The sequence below is a fragment of the Chaetura pelagica genome, unplaced genomic scaffold, assembly GCF_000747805.2.
Source record: "Chaetura pelagica isolate M959 unplaced genomic scaffold, ChaPel_1.0 scaffold52, whole genome shotgun sequence".
In the NCBI taxonomy this organism is placed as follows: domain Eukaryota; kingdom Metazoa; phylum Chordata; class Aves; order Apodiformes; family Apodidae; genus Chaetura; species Chaetura pelagica.
Genome location: NW_009952486.1, coordinates 43,588 through 57,132, shown reverse-complemented (window position 1 = coordinate 57,132; position 13,545 = coordinate 43,588). Strand labels below are relative to the sequence as shown.

At 36.7% G+C, this 13,545-nt stretch overlaps 1 protein-coding gene across 1 annotated transcript in view; it reads right to left on the bottom strand.

The window, feature by feature from the left end:
• The window catches only part of SLC6A11 (solute carrier family 6 (neurotransmitter transporter), member 11), a 97,466-nt gene that overhangs the window by 69,867 nt on the left and 14,054 nt on the right, over positions 1-13,545 (bottom strand). Inside the window, exon 5 of the mRNA XM_010008836.1 lies at positions 1,919-2,051. Within this exon, the coding sequence (XP_010007138.1) occupies positions 1,919-2,051 (133 nt within the window). The remainder of the gene's footprint in view (positions 1-1,918; positions 2,052-13,545) is intronic.

Below are 13,545 nucleotides of genomic sequence, written 5' to 3'. Positions count from 1 at the left end.
CTGCTCAGCTGAAAAGATTATAATCCCATTTCAAGGGAACAAGACATCTCTTTCTCAGGCTGTTTCACTTAACGTAGTAAGTGAAGGTAGTAATTAAAATTAAGGTAGTAATCAAAATCACACTGTAAAAGAATAAAATTTATTCCACCTACCAGTAAACTGAGGTTTTAGCTAAGCTATCAGGATAGGGGAAAAAAAAAGTAAAAAAAGATCACACAGGTCAGCTTCACTTACTTCCAAAATACAAGACCTATTTCTGGAGAAATGGTATAAACTGAAGGAATTTCCTGTGGCATGTATATGAAGAACAATAAAAATCTGCATGTAAACTACAGAAATGCAAAATATTTTCTTTCCAAAAATCACTATTACCTGTCCATATCAGCAAATGATTCCTACCAATGATATTTTTCTTAAGTACAGTAGAGTTCTGCACAACCTTGCATGCATGCACAGTACATGCTTTTTCCTCCACCCTTGGGTCAGATTATACTACAGTAGAATAGATCTCCATCTTCAGCCATTGCCTCTGATGGAAAAAAGAAAACTAGTTTTGCTCAGCTTCATTTCTTCACTGCCAGCTGTAGCTCCTCAAACAACTCTAAACCACTTCTGTATCTCCTTGGAGTGCATGCTTCAAAGCCATATGGAACTTATCTTGTCATTCCCCTTTGCTTCTCTGTATTTTTCTCTTTAGGTTTTTTCCTCTTTTCTCTAAACTACTCATGCTTATACGTATCTGTGGGGGGAGAAGATGGGCTGTTCTCCACAATCTCTTTACAACCTTTCTCAGCATTTTTCCTGCAGTGACTTGATAAAAGGAGGACTGCATAAATCTGTGTGTGCAAATACTTAGGTGAGAAATGCAGTACCAGATTGACTGACACAGTTGGCAAATACAGGCAGAATTCAGCAGTTTCAGCCACAATTTTGGTAGGAATAAGGATGTGTGTGCTTGAGAAAGCTGAAAAATTTTACTCTGACATTTTTTAAATGAAAAAAATCCAACAACCAACACTCTGCATTTCAAACATTTAATTTACCAATGTAGGCTACTAAACCAGAAACAAACACAAAAATTCAACCATACTTCCTACCAAGGTAATAAACGTTGAAAATTAAATGCACAAATTGTTTCAATTCTCCCATTTTTTTCCTTGCATTTTTTGGTTCCAGTTCCAGCATGAGAAACCAGTGCTTTTTTCTTAAGACACCCCCCTTCCAGAGCTATGTCTCTTTTCCTCTCTCTGTTCAGTTGATTAATCATATATTCTACTGAGAACTACACCCTCTGCTACTCCAGCATCCCATGACTAGTGTAGGCTGGGAAGCAGTGTCTCTCTGTCGGGTGTCCAGTATGGAATGACATTCACTCAAAAATTTACAAAAGTACTTGATATTTTTCTTTTTTTTCAGTCTTTGTATCTTCTTTTTCATTATTTCTGCTTTTGCTGTTTTGTTTGCATCATTTGTTGTAGGTTGCTTATATTTATAAATCCTTTTTGCTTTATGTGTGTAATTTACTTGTGTCACTGAGAGTTTCAGCGCTTGGCAGTTTGGGACAAAACTCAAATTTTGGATACCTCATGCACAGATATCAACACAATCCAGTATTGATTTTGGAGTTCAAGGATTAGCCAGTAGTGTAAATTAACAAAATCAAACCAAAACAAAACCAGCCAGACTCTTCTGACAGAATTAGGGAAAATGCAAATAATGAAAACCAAAAGGAACAAAACAATACAGAGTGTGACAGATTCTTAATCAGCCAGCATTACAGTTTACAGACCCCCAAGTATAGTTACTGCCAGCAATGCCACATGTATGTGGAATTCTACCATTCTGATTTACATAAATATAAATGACAACACAGGTTTGGAGCACAACAGAGTCATGACACACAGAATGTTAACCTTACCTTTCCAGTAGACTTTGTGCCTTTCCAAATGCAAAAATAGCAGATAGTCCAAGCAGCAAGGAGGCACAGGGCAAGTTCCCAGCGAAGATTCCCAATATGTTCAATCCCATCAGATATAGCCAGCACCCTCCGTCTTCCAAGGGAAAGTAAAAATAAAGAGAAATATAATAATCATAGTGAAGCAAAACAGCACTACATATAAAACACAGAGCTAAAACCAAACTGACTTCAACCAAGTTGATGCCAAGGTTACTGACTACTGAAAATGCACCACGATAAAACAGGAGAAAGAACAAAAAAAAAAACAACCACAACAGAATATTCTCAGTGGATATCATATCTGGTTGGAAATTAACAGATACTTAATTTTTCCAGGTCATAGAGAAAATAAAATATTTAAAATTTACTTGTACTTTCTACAAAAGCCTGAATTTCTTTGAATTAGTAAGTGAGCCCAAAACAAAACACTTCAATAATAGCTGTTTGCTTCAGTTTGACTTTTTTTTCAGAGAGAAAAAAAAAGTTCTAACCTGTATTTTGACCTTGCAACATTTGTTTTCATACATTTCCTTTTGTATTTGAAATTCTTATTTTAAAATATTTCTTTTCAAAACTGTCAAACATAACACTTTCCAGATGGATTTTATTTAGGAAATGCTAACATTAAAATGTTAATATTTTAAAGCCAACCAACCAAAAATTTTTTAAAAAAACAGTCAGCAGAAATATGCATTTACTACTTGAAAATACCAAGTTTGAAATACTAGCCACTCAGTTCTAAAAACATAAGCCCTCATTTATTTTAGGAACATGTCAGAGCTTACAGGCCAGGGCCAAAGTATTCACTAACTTAGTAAATAAAGAAAGTTAAGAAGTGTTGTTTTTTTGGGGTTTGATTTTTTAACAGGCATTTGTGGACAGTTGTTAGTATTCACATGGAAACCTTCAGAACCAGGCTTCAGTGCTAGTTTCCAGAAACCTGGACTAGCTTTTTATTAAAGAGAACAATTTTTTAATATAAGAACAATGCTCTTATCTGGGAGATGAATGGTCCTTTTATGCCTTTTTTTTTTTTTTCTTTTACTTTAAATAAAGACTCAGATCAAACAAAATTTAAATTATTTACCAGCCCCTAAATAAAACATGGGCACTACTCTTGGTTGTATGAATGGAGAGGTTAAAAGCAAGAGCCAAAATGTATTCCTATGATGCTCAATGATTTCAAGAATTCTCTTGAGATTTTTCTATTGTTCTCAAGCCTGAAAGAAACCCTGTAGATAATTAAAAGACTTTGTTGTGGGTTTTTTTCAGGAATCACCATTTTCCAGAAAAATAAAAGTATTATTTAACTGGTATGAGAGGTCATAAGTTGATAGAGATTTAAACTCTATACATTCAGAGGTTTGGAAATGGCTCATCATTTTTAAATAGGTTAAAGCAAACAATTAGTCATTTGGTAATTATATACACAGAATAAATAATTTCAGTCATTCATGCCTTTCATCAGCTTAGTAAAATCTCTATACAGACTGGCTACAGTTCACTCCACATGTTTCCACAAAAATCTTTGCACACCTGTATGCACACGTATACACCTTCACCTCAATGTTTCCAACATTCAACCTTATCCTGAGCACAGTTTTCTCTGAAATCTTTGTCCATTATCTATACAACCTCAGATACCCTAAACTTACACTACTCTCTCTCCCAGAGACATTGAGTGATAATAAATTAACTGAATTTCAGAAGTTAAAATCCCTGTATTAATTACCACTATATAATATATAATTAACATGCATATAGGTATACAGATAATATAACAAATTCTGATATTAAGTAACAAAAAAAGTCAAACCTACAATTATCAACACAAAACAATTATTCCTTTTGCATATGTTCCAGTCATTGGCCAAAGCAACCAATTCAGGGAATACAATCATGTAACTTCCTGCCAATTTTAGGCTGTACTTAAATAAATGTTGGGGCTATATGGGAGGAATCTGATCTGGCCCTTTCTGCTTTCACCAGAGGATGAAGGCAAGTTACTTCAGCTAATGATGGAGTAGGAGGATGGAGAAAACAGCTGGTGATATGGTAGGAAAATGAAAAGATCTGACATTCACAAAGCCTTTTAGATGGCCATACAGATGCTGCAGAATCCCTTCAGTCTTTTCACACATTTCAAGAGCTGCAGCTGCTGTTCCTGCTGCAGCTCTCGGGTGCAGCCATTTACAGTGTATGTGCTAAAAGTTTACACCTTAGCTAAAGCAGATAAAAATTTTATGGGTTAAAGAAAAATCACCAGAAAAAAAATAATCCCCAAAACAAACCCAAAACCTAAAGTATGTGCTAAAAGTTTACACCTTAGCTAAAGCAAATAAAAATGTTATGGGTCAAAGAAAAATCACAAAAAAAAGATAATCCCCAAAACAAACCCAAAACCTAAAGCCTGAGTTTTATGTACTTACTTTCCAAAGAATACAGAGGTAGGGAGGGAGATTACACAAAGTTTTTGCAACAGAATGTGCTATGTACTTAAATGTAAAATTATTGCCACCTCATGCACGTTTCCTCCTCATCCAGTAACTACCTTTATTCTACCATCATCTAGTTAGGGAAGTTAAGTGACCTAGCATGGAACATCCTCATGTAGCTAAGACCCACAAAGAACCTAATGAACAGTCATCAAAAAGTTTGAAAATGAGGAAAGGGAGCTTTTAATGAAGGATATATTTTAATCAAGAAGGGGAAGCTCATGTTTTATATCTGCAGCCTAGTATTGAAAATTACATCACTGAGGCATAATTATTCAGAAAAGCTGATTAAATAGTTAAAATACAATTTCTTCTAAGCAATATACCAGATGGTATCATGTGGAATTTGACTTAGGATTACATACACCCTCTTTACAAGTTCTCATTCAAAAATCAAAAGAAATCCTTGAAATTTTAACTTATTTTATCAGGCTGTTACCTTCAAGAGAACCAAGACAAAGAGGGTCTAAGCAATAAAAGGCCAACAAGCATGTGATGACAATAGGCTATGGATAACCATGTTGAAAGACACGTTACAAGTGAATAGTCCAACACAGAAATGTGAAGACAAAGCAACAAACAGCTACTTGCAAAGAGACCTATTTTGATTGCAGGTACTAAGAGGTGTCTTTTTAACAAAAGGCATTTTATAAATGGGCTAAAAAGCCTCAACTTATAAATTAACGTCATGGAAAAGAACTAGATAATAAATATCTTTATGTTCCTTATTTGGGCACGAGTGTAGAGCCTACCAGGGCAACAACCTTAACCCACCAGTAAGACTTCTGCTCTACCAGGATTAAAGAGGAACAGCTTTCCCAAATGCAGCTGCTAATATCAAGAAAACACTGTTGTAGAGTAAACACTGACCTTTTGCAATCCTATGAAGAGAAAGCATGGTATCAGCCCGTTGGCACTCAGCATGATGTATAGTCAGTACTTCTACACTCTACGTGCCAGCAATATGGAAACTACACAGTTTTGTTGTGAGATTACACACATCCAGCCTTTCTGCAATTACACAAGTGTACATTACCTATAATTTCTGTGTTATTCCTGCAACGGATTTTTAATGTTCTGAGAACTGAGCATTGGAATACTGACTCACAGATGCAGGTTGGAAAGAGGTTCAGTTCAATTTGAATTTTACAGTCTGATTAAGTGAAATGCCGAAGATCAGCAGGGGAAGCCTAAAGAATTGTAGTTGTTGTTTTGCTTAGAAAGGTTCTAATTTTTAGGTTCAAGTGTCATATTATATTTGTATTTTTTAAAGAAGAAAAGGGAAACTAAACCAAGAGAATATACAATTAAAAAAGAATGAAACTAAATGTTTGTGTTTGGGCCACAGTAATTTTGAAATGGAAACTTTTTTCATTTAGCTTGATTTTCACTGTAAAATAATTAAGAAATTTCCTTATGTCTCAATGGTTTTTCATGGCTATTTAGGTGATACTTATGTATATCTGCACCTAAACATAAGTAGCATTTATTTTCCAAAATGAGAAGGTGAGACCACACATAAGATGGTTGCAGTAATGCAAATCAATGCTATGGAGAAGTCTGTAAGCTTATTCAGGTGCTGGATGCTGCACAGCCATGCTAACACAGCACTCTGCCTGCACCAAGTATTGCAAGTAGTTACTTTCCTGCACCACATACACCATGGATAGAGAAGAGTGCTTCTTTGGAACAGGAGCTATGCAATTTAGGCAGGCTGGAGCTTCTGGACTGTCACATCATGTAGGTATGAACTTCATGGCAAAACATGCTACAGGACAAGCCCCCAGCAATACATGTCTCCTGGAGGACTGGCAAATTTATTTAAGAGAAGCAGAGAACTTCCTCACTTGAAGACTGGTGCACATCTATATGGATGATGAACTGCATCCCAGCAGTCACTAATTCCCATGAATGGCACCTGCCCAGTCTCACAGTAGCTCTCAATACTTATGTCCTGCCAACAGTTATGCACAGGGCTACAATCACCCCTAAGCTTCCAGACCCACAAATGGGCCAAGTGAAATGCCAATCTTTATTCAGCTCTCTTGTAGCATGGTTGCAGAACAGTGTGCTGTGAGAAAAACACGTGGAAAGCTCTCAGGAACTATTCCACAGTGCAAAAGAATGAGCATGATGGAGGTACATGACTGATACACTGGCACACTGAAGGCTCAAACAAAGCCTGTAGAATTACTCTAGGCTAGCACCATAATCCACACCCAGCTCTCGAAGTAATCAATTGCAGCAACCAGTCACTTGAATTACCACAGTGTTCTTTGCTAACTGACTAACGGCTTCTTAATAAATAAATGTTATGACTTTCTGTCTCATGGGTAGAACATTTCAGATGCCAAAATACAACTTTTTCTTCAGAACACAATTCTCAGTGAAGATTTGAGATGAGGATTTTTAAAAGTAACTAGTTCTGGGAGCTGTTTGTAGAAAGTTAATGCTCAGCCTTTTCTGAATATTCTGTGAGAAGTTTCTGATAGCAGACACACCTACCTTGCCAATGCAAAAATCTCAGCCTGCTTCTTCTTTTGAGTGTCATGGGAAGTAAATGGTAAATTAACGGCCTCAGCACAATTAGCCCTGCTGCTCTCATTCAAAAGACACGTGGTGCCAAACAACTTGAACTGTTAGCACCTTAATCAGTATTTAAATGTTTCATGTTTCCGTTAGAAAGTAAGCAGCAACAAGTCCAGAATATACAATTAAACTATAACATACAATGTATGCAAATAATAGATCCAAGGAAGAGAAAGTCTTGCTCAGAGGCCAGCAGTCATCTCCTCAGCAGGCACAACAAAGCTCTCCCTAATGTCCAGGCATTAGCCCTCCTACTGAAACCATCTGAAACAGCAGCAGCAGATACAGGTTTTGAAAGGAGGAGACACCCAGAACATTAAATACTTCTCAAAAAGCCTCAGTTCAGAAATATCTGCTTTTATATTTTATTATTCAACTTCAATAAAACAAAAAGGGGAGCATTTAAAAAAATACGTGATCATCCCCTGCATCCAAGAAGTGTGGTTGATGCTTTTAGGGGTCAGAAGACGACAGAGTTGATCACAGCTTCTTGCTCCTCAGCAGTTAAGTTTCTATCTAAAAGCTGCCATGACCTTATAAAAATTGCACTGACAACAAAAAAGAGATGTCTTCCCCTTTTCTTACCACTGCAAGTCCCTGACAATACGCTGTTCTCCTCATCTCTTAATGCAGGGAAGGACAGAGAAAGAACAAGAGCAAAAAACCAGTAGAATCAGCATTGAAAGTGATACTGTCTGTTTTGAAATGACAGGCATTTGAAAAAGAAGTTCTATAGTGAGATGCTCAGAAGTAGCCAAATCTGTGAAGGTTGTTTGCACCAATGTTTCATCACTTATGATTGCACATGTTAAAGCAGAACAAAAGAGAGTAATTAATGCACAGGACATAATTAATGCAGATTGCAATGGGAAGAGGCTGCAAACACTTGATGGTCATTGTAGGTGAAATTATTCTGTAAAAGAGGGCCCTGCTGTCACCTGAAGCATCTCCTGGTATAAACTACGTGGTCTTGTAAAATATGGCAATGGGATCTCAACACAATCTACAAATCAGGTGATACTAAAAATAAAAAGGAAAACCAGTAATTTTCTGAGCACAGAGTGCCCCAGTTAGATAACTACGGAAGTCCAACAATCTCTAGGAAGGCACTGGAGGTAACTGACAAGCCTGTTTTATATTAACTGAATTATCAAGAACCAGCAACCTAAGTTAAAGGAGGAGTTCAAGACATTTCTTTGTGATAAAACTTCTCAATTGTCCACTATAGATATTCAAAGACGTATGAGAATGTCAGTAGCCATATGACTTAGCAAAGGTGCTACTATGTGCCAGGTATACTATAAATAAGCATCTATTTCATAAATATTTCATTGGAATGTCTTGAAACCTTATAACTAGAATTCAGTACCCCCACAGGCCTAAGGCCTGAACAGACTTACCTTCCAAAAAAATACTGTGAACCATCTACATCAGTCAGAAGAGATACTGGGTTCAGGGAAGTTATCAAATATTTTCTTAACAAATTAAAACTTCCATAAATCATCATACATTTAAAGAATTTTTTAAAAGTAACAACAATCCTGATAGACAAAAAAGCCTAGAAGCTAGAGAACCACTGCAGCTGCCAGTACAACAAACTGGAGGTAGCCATAGGTAACGTTTTTAAGCACAACAGAAGATAAGAGCACTGCTTATTACAAGCTGCTTCAAGCAGAGTAACTTTGAATATACCAAGTTTGCTGCCAACAACATAAGACTATGAAACATTTGCTATAAAAAAGATTTGTCTTCCACAGAGACCCAAAGATACAAATTGTTAGCTATTTTTGGACCTTATTGAAAATAGAAATTGATGAGAGTTTGAAAAGATTTATTGTAGGTATTGAATTTGGGTTTTGTTGTTGTTGTTGTTTGGGCTTTTTGTTTTGTTGTTTAAAAATACGCAGCAGTTCAGTTTACTGAACCAGCCAATGGCCTGGGAAAGAAGCCAGGGCACTGGTGGCATTTGAGCATCTTGAATGGAATATTGAGGGAAAGAAGGTCCTTTGGCATTAGGGTTAATTTGAAATGCAAAGTTAACTCTAACCAGAGTAAGGTTTTTTAATTCAGTAGTAGCAAACTGTTAATTCTATACAGAATATTTTGCTCGTAAACTAAAAACTTAATTTAAACCAGAATAGATTTGCAATGTGTCACACCCAAAGACACATGATGTTTGGTTTCCCTGCCTCTAGTCACACATATATAGCTTGATCAAATGCTATTGACGAATGAATTTTTTAAACTTATTTTCCCATACATAAACCAAAAAACAAATGTTAAAAGTAACAAGAATCTAATGAGTAAACTGGAACAGACTGCCCCAGGAAGTTGTGGAAGCCCCAACCCTGGAAGTGTTCAAGGGCAGACTAGCAACCTGGTCTAGTGGGAGGTGTCCCTGTCCATGCAGGGTGTTTGATCTAGATGATATATGAAGTCCCTTCCAACCCAAACCATTCTATGATTCTATGAGAGAAAAATTTAAGTGGAACAACAGGACAGATATCTGAAGGGTGACATTCCTCATGTTTTCCATTAGCTGTCAGAAATGCCCATGTTTGGTCACAAGAGTATTTACAGCTAGACTGAACTGAATCATTACATTGTTACTGCAGTATGGATTTATTCTGGTTACAGCTTATAGTACTACATATTGTGAGCTTACAGGTTATATTGAATAAAAGTGTGGATAAAAACAAATCAACATGGACAGCTGGGAAGGAGATAACAGAGCCATGAAAAAATTTCAGCGCACTTTAAGTTCCCATAAAATAATATTCTTAGCAAGAAACTAGACAGAATACTATGACCTTTTGCTACCTACATTCCAGGAACATACTGTTGCTAATGGTTACCTCTGTTCTGTTCATTAACATCATTGCACATATACGAACCAGCAAAATTCAGGAAGATAAAATCCCATGAAGAAGTTATTTCAGAAAGAATTATATACTTGCTGAAAATGCTTTTACTTTTTTAAAGAAAGTACTAAACCGCCCTTCAATTTAGTAGTTCAGTACATCTGACAGGAAGAAGGGCCTCTCCATTGCTGGAATTACTATAGAGGAGCATATTAGGAGAAAAAGCTACTTCTGACTACTCATTGGTTAAAAGTAACCTTTCCATCTAAATTTGAAAACTGACACTTCGAAGGCTTATGACACTACATTATTGGCGGGGAGAACAATGCATTTTCCTGGGAAAGAGGGTCTTTACTGAAGTGTTCCAATGTGTGGAGCTGTACCAAGCTCTTGAATAGAACGGGGATTAACTGATGCCAACACATTGTTGAAAGGAATGTACTGGGAGCACTTACTGCATTATTTCATGATTTGAAATGCTGAAGAACAGATTCAATCTATCTGAGGAAGGTCCCTTCATGTTCCCTCTCAGATTTGGAACAGTTTCCAAGAAACTTTTCTTTAAAAAAAAACCAAAACAAACCAAAACAAAGCGAAACAAACCAAAACCAAACCAACCAACCAACAACAACCACTCAAACAGAAGAGGCAGCCTCTTGAGGTCATTTCTCCATCTGCATCTGTTCAGACAGGAACATAGGTGGCAATGTTCCTTTTTACTCTGGGCCAGACTCTGACCTTAGAGTATTCTCTGGGAATGGAAAGGGAAAGAAAATGAAGCCACTAAGCAGCACTGGTGCTATTGTCCAGTAACCTTTCATGATATATGTTCTGGTATGCTCCTTCCATGCCTGCAGATTTTTCAGACCCAGTCCATGTTTACCTTGTGAACCTTGTTTCTGAGCTCCTTGTACAAAAAAGCACAACCAGTGCTGGTTCCCCATCGGTTCAGTAGAAAAGTACCAGTATCTTTCAGACATCTTCTGTTCCTGTCTTAAAATGAGTAAGTTTCTATCTAAATACATGGTTTTTTGGACTCTCGTATTTCTTTCTCTCATTGCAGTTAATATTCTTTTTCTGAAAATGTATCGGTTCGAGTATTTCATACCAAAATACATTGAAGTATCATGTGCAAGTATATAGTCTCTTACATACAGAAATATGACCCGCTATTATGTGAATTCTGAAAAAGGAGGGATTTAGATTCCATTCACCAGAATCCTCTGTAGATGCCTGAACTGGTAGGCCCAAGAGCTACCAGCATCTAAGGTTCTGGTAAGTATCTGCATGTAGACTGTGGACTGCTGCACTACCAGATGTGTATTCAACTAGTTAGCAGTCATGAAATCAGCCTCCATTATGATTGCAGTGCTTCCAGACAGACTGGAAGGCGGAGATGTTTACCACAGACACACAAAAAAGTTACAAGGCACATTCTTTTTGTCTCAGAGATCAGAAATCACTCCTTATCTAATGTGTCTGTGACATGTTATTTATTTGAGAGTGTGGCCAACCACAGAACTATAGCAATGTCTTTAAAACACTGTTTTGAGTTGTTTTCCCACCAGCAGCATTTTGTTCTCTCCTGCCTGAATCACTGCAGCTTTCACACTACCTGATAGAAAAGCTTACAAACCAAATGCTAAGGCTCACTTGACCCCACAGCCTTGCTAGGCAACTGTGCTGAGAGCTCTTGCTCCAGTCAGGTCTTCTTTACCTCTTGTGACTGTTAGCAGCTTTAAAAGGTTCTCTCTGGAAGTCAAGCTGCTCTTTTCCTTCTATGAAAACACTAAGCTCTGCTGAACAGCAGAGAAGCCTTCCTGTATTGAACAATCTTGCAGGGTGTTGTGGCATTTCCCTGTGGCTGTTTAATCGGCGCTAATTGTTGTCTAGTTTGGAAGAGAGGCAGATCCATGCATCTGGACTGCATTGCTCTAAGGTGGAAAAGGGACTCTATGAAACCAAAAGGCTAGTTACTTTGTAAAATTCTCAGTACTTGGTACTACATATATATGTTTATTTATTTTTTTTTACATATGGAAGAAGGTAAGAAGACATATCCTTCAAAAGGACGGTCTTGTCAGTTCCCTAATCAATCTAGATACAGGCTTGTTTAATTGCATGGAACTATTTGCTTTACACCGTACTCATGCTGAGATAGCCAAGAAGAAGATAAATGGGACTGTTTAAAATTGTTTTCAGAGTTACTTGGACATCTCTAAAATCCCTTACAGCAAAGTCTTTAAGATTCTCAATTTCAAGACAGTGAGCAAATCCAATAGACACCTTCGTGGACCATTGAAAATGATAGTCTATTAATTACAAAGCCACAGGCATATCTAAAGGATTTAAAAGGTATTGGAAAATGTCATGCTGTTTGTTTGCAGATCTAAAATACTTATTCGGGCGGGCAACCTTGGAAAACATGAATCTAACTTTTCAACTTGCCCTGTACAAGACACCTTTCTTCTTTAGGGGAGCTACTGGAGTGGACTTGCTGGTTTCAGGCAGCAGTTGTACCAGCTGTATCTTGCTTTTAGTTTTTCAGAAGATGTAAAAGTTTGCTTAGATACAACATAGGAGGCTATACATAATAACTCTTAAAAGGAGGAGATAAGATCACTTCCGTATTTGCACAAAGCCAGATATAATGGAAATGAGGCCTTTCAGTAGAGGTCTTCTCTTATATAAGAAACAGAAGGTAATAATAATAATAAAAAAAAAGAAACCAAACCCCGTGATAAACCAATTAAAAACCTAGCAAAGCCAGAACAAACATGCCTAGCTATTTTGGCATGTTCTGCAATTGACTGATTTGGTCAAGCTTGCTTTGCTATTTTAGACCTTTCACATTTATTACTTATTAAAACTTCCATGCAAGCAAACTGTGCTTCTCTCAAATGGTCTTTCACTACAACATCAGAAAGATCCTAGGTAGGTGTACGCATGTTAAACATACACTCCTACATTAACAACAATAATATGTCCTTAATGTTACTGTTTTAAATAAATAAATAAAATTAGCAAAACTGGATAGCTGAGCTGGCAGCTTCTATCGGTCACAGTTTTTAAGATCTCTTTGCGTGTTTTCCAACTATTAGGAGGTAAGAACACTACTGCTAGAACTTCTACAGTTATGCAATTCAGGAATATTTTAAATAGCTCATGTATGACCTTCACTACAAAACCATAATTTCTGTTTTTGCACCATAAGCAGGCAAAAAGCTTTCCCATATCTTGTCATAGCAACCAAATAAATGCTACAAATTCCCCTAAGACATTCTAAGTAGTAAACAGTGAAATCAATGTTTTATGAATTATATCTGAACTGTAACTGAAATAATGGTATCATTCTGAATAACTAGGAAAAAGACAATTTGTTCATGGCATGTTTACAAACAAAGAAAACTTTATTATTACCTTAAGTACCTACAGATATGGAAGAGGAGCTTGTAACATTTTAAAGATACCTTTCCAAATTGTAAAAGTGCATCTCCTAATACCACCATTTTTATTAGGAGTAAAATTTTCCATTATGAAATCTTACTTTCAGGAAAAAATACTTCTATTCAGTCTCCCACTGATTAAACATTTTTTTTTTTTTTTTTTTGCAATAATTAGCTTTAAAAATATTAACGGCAAC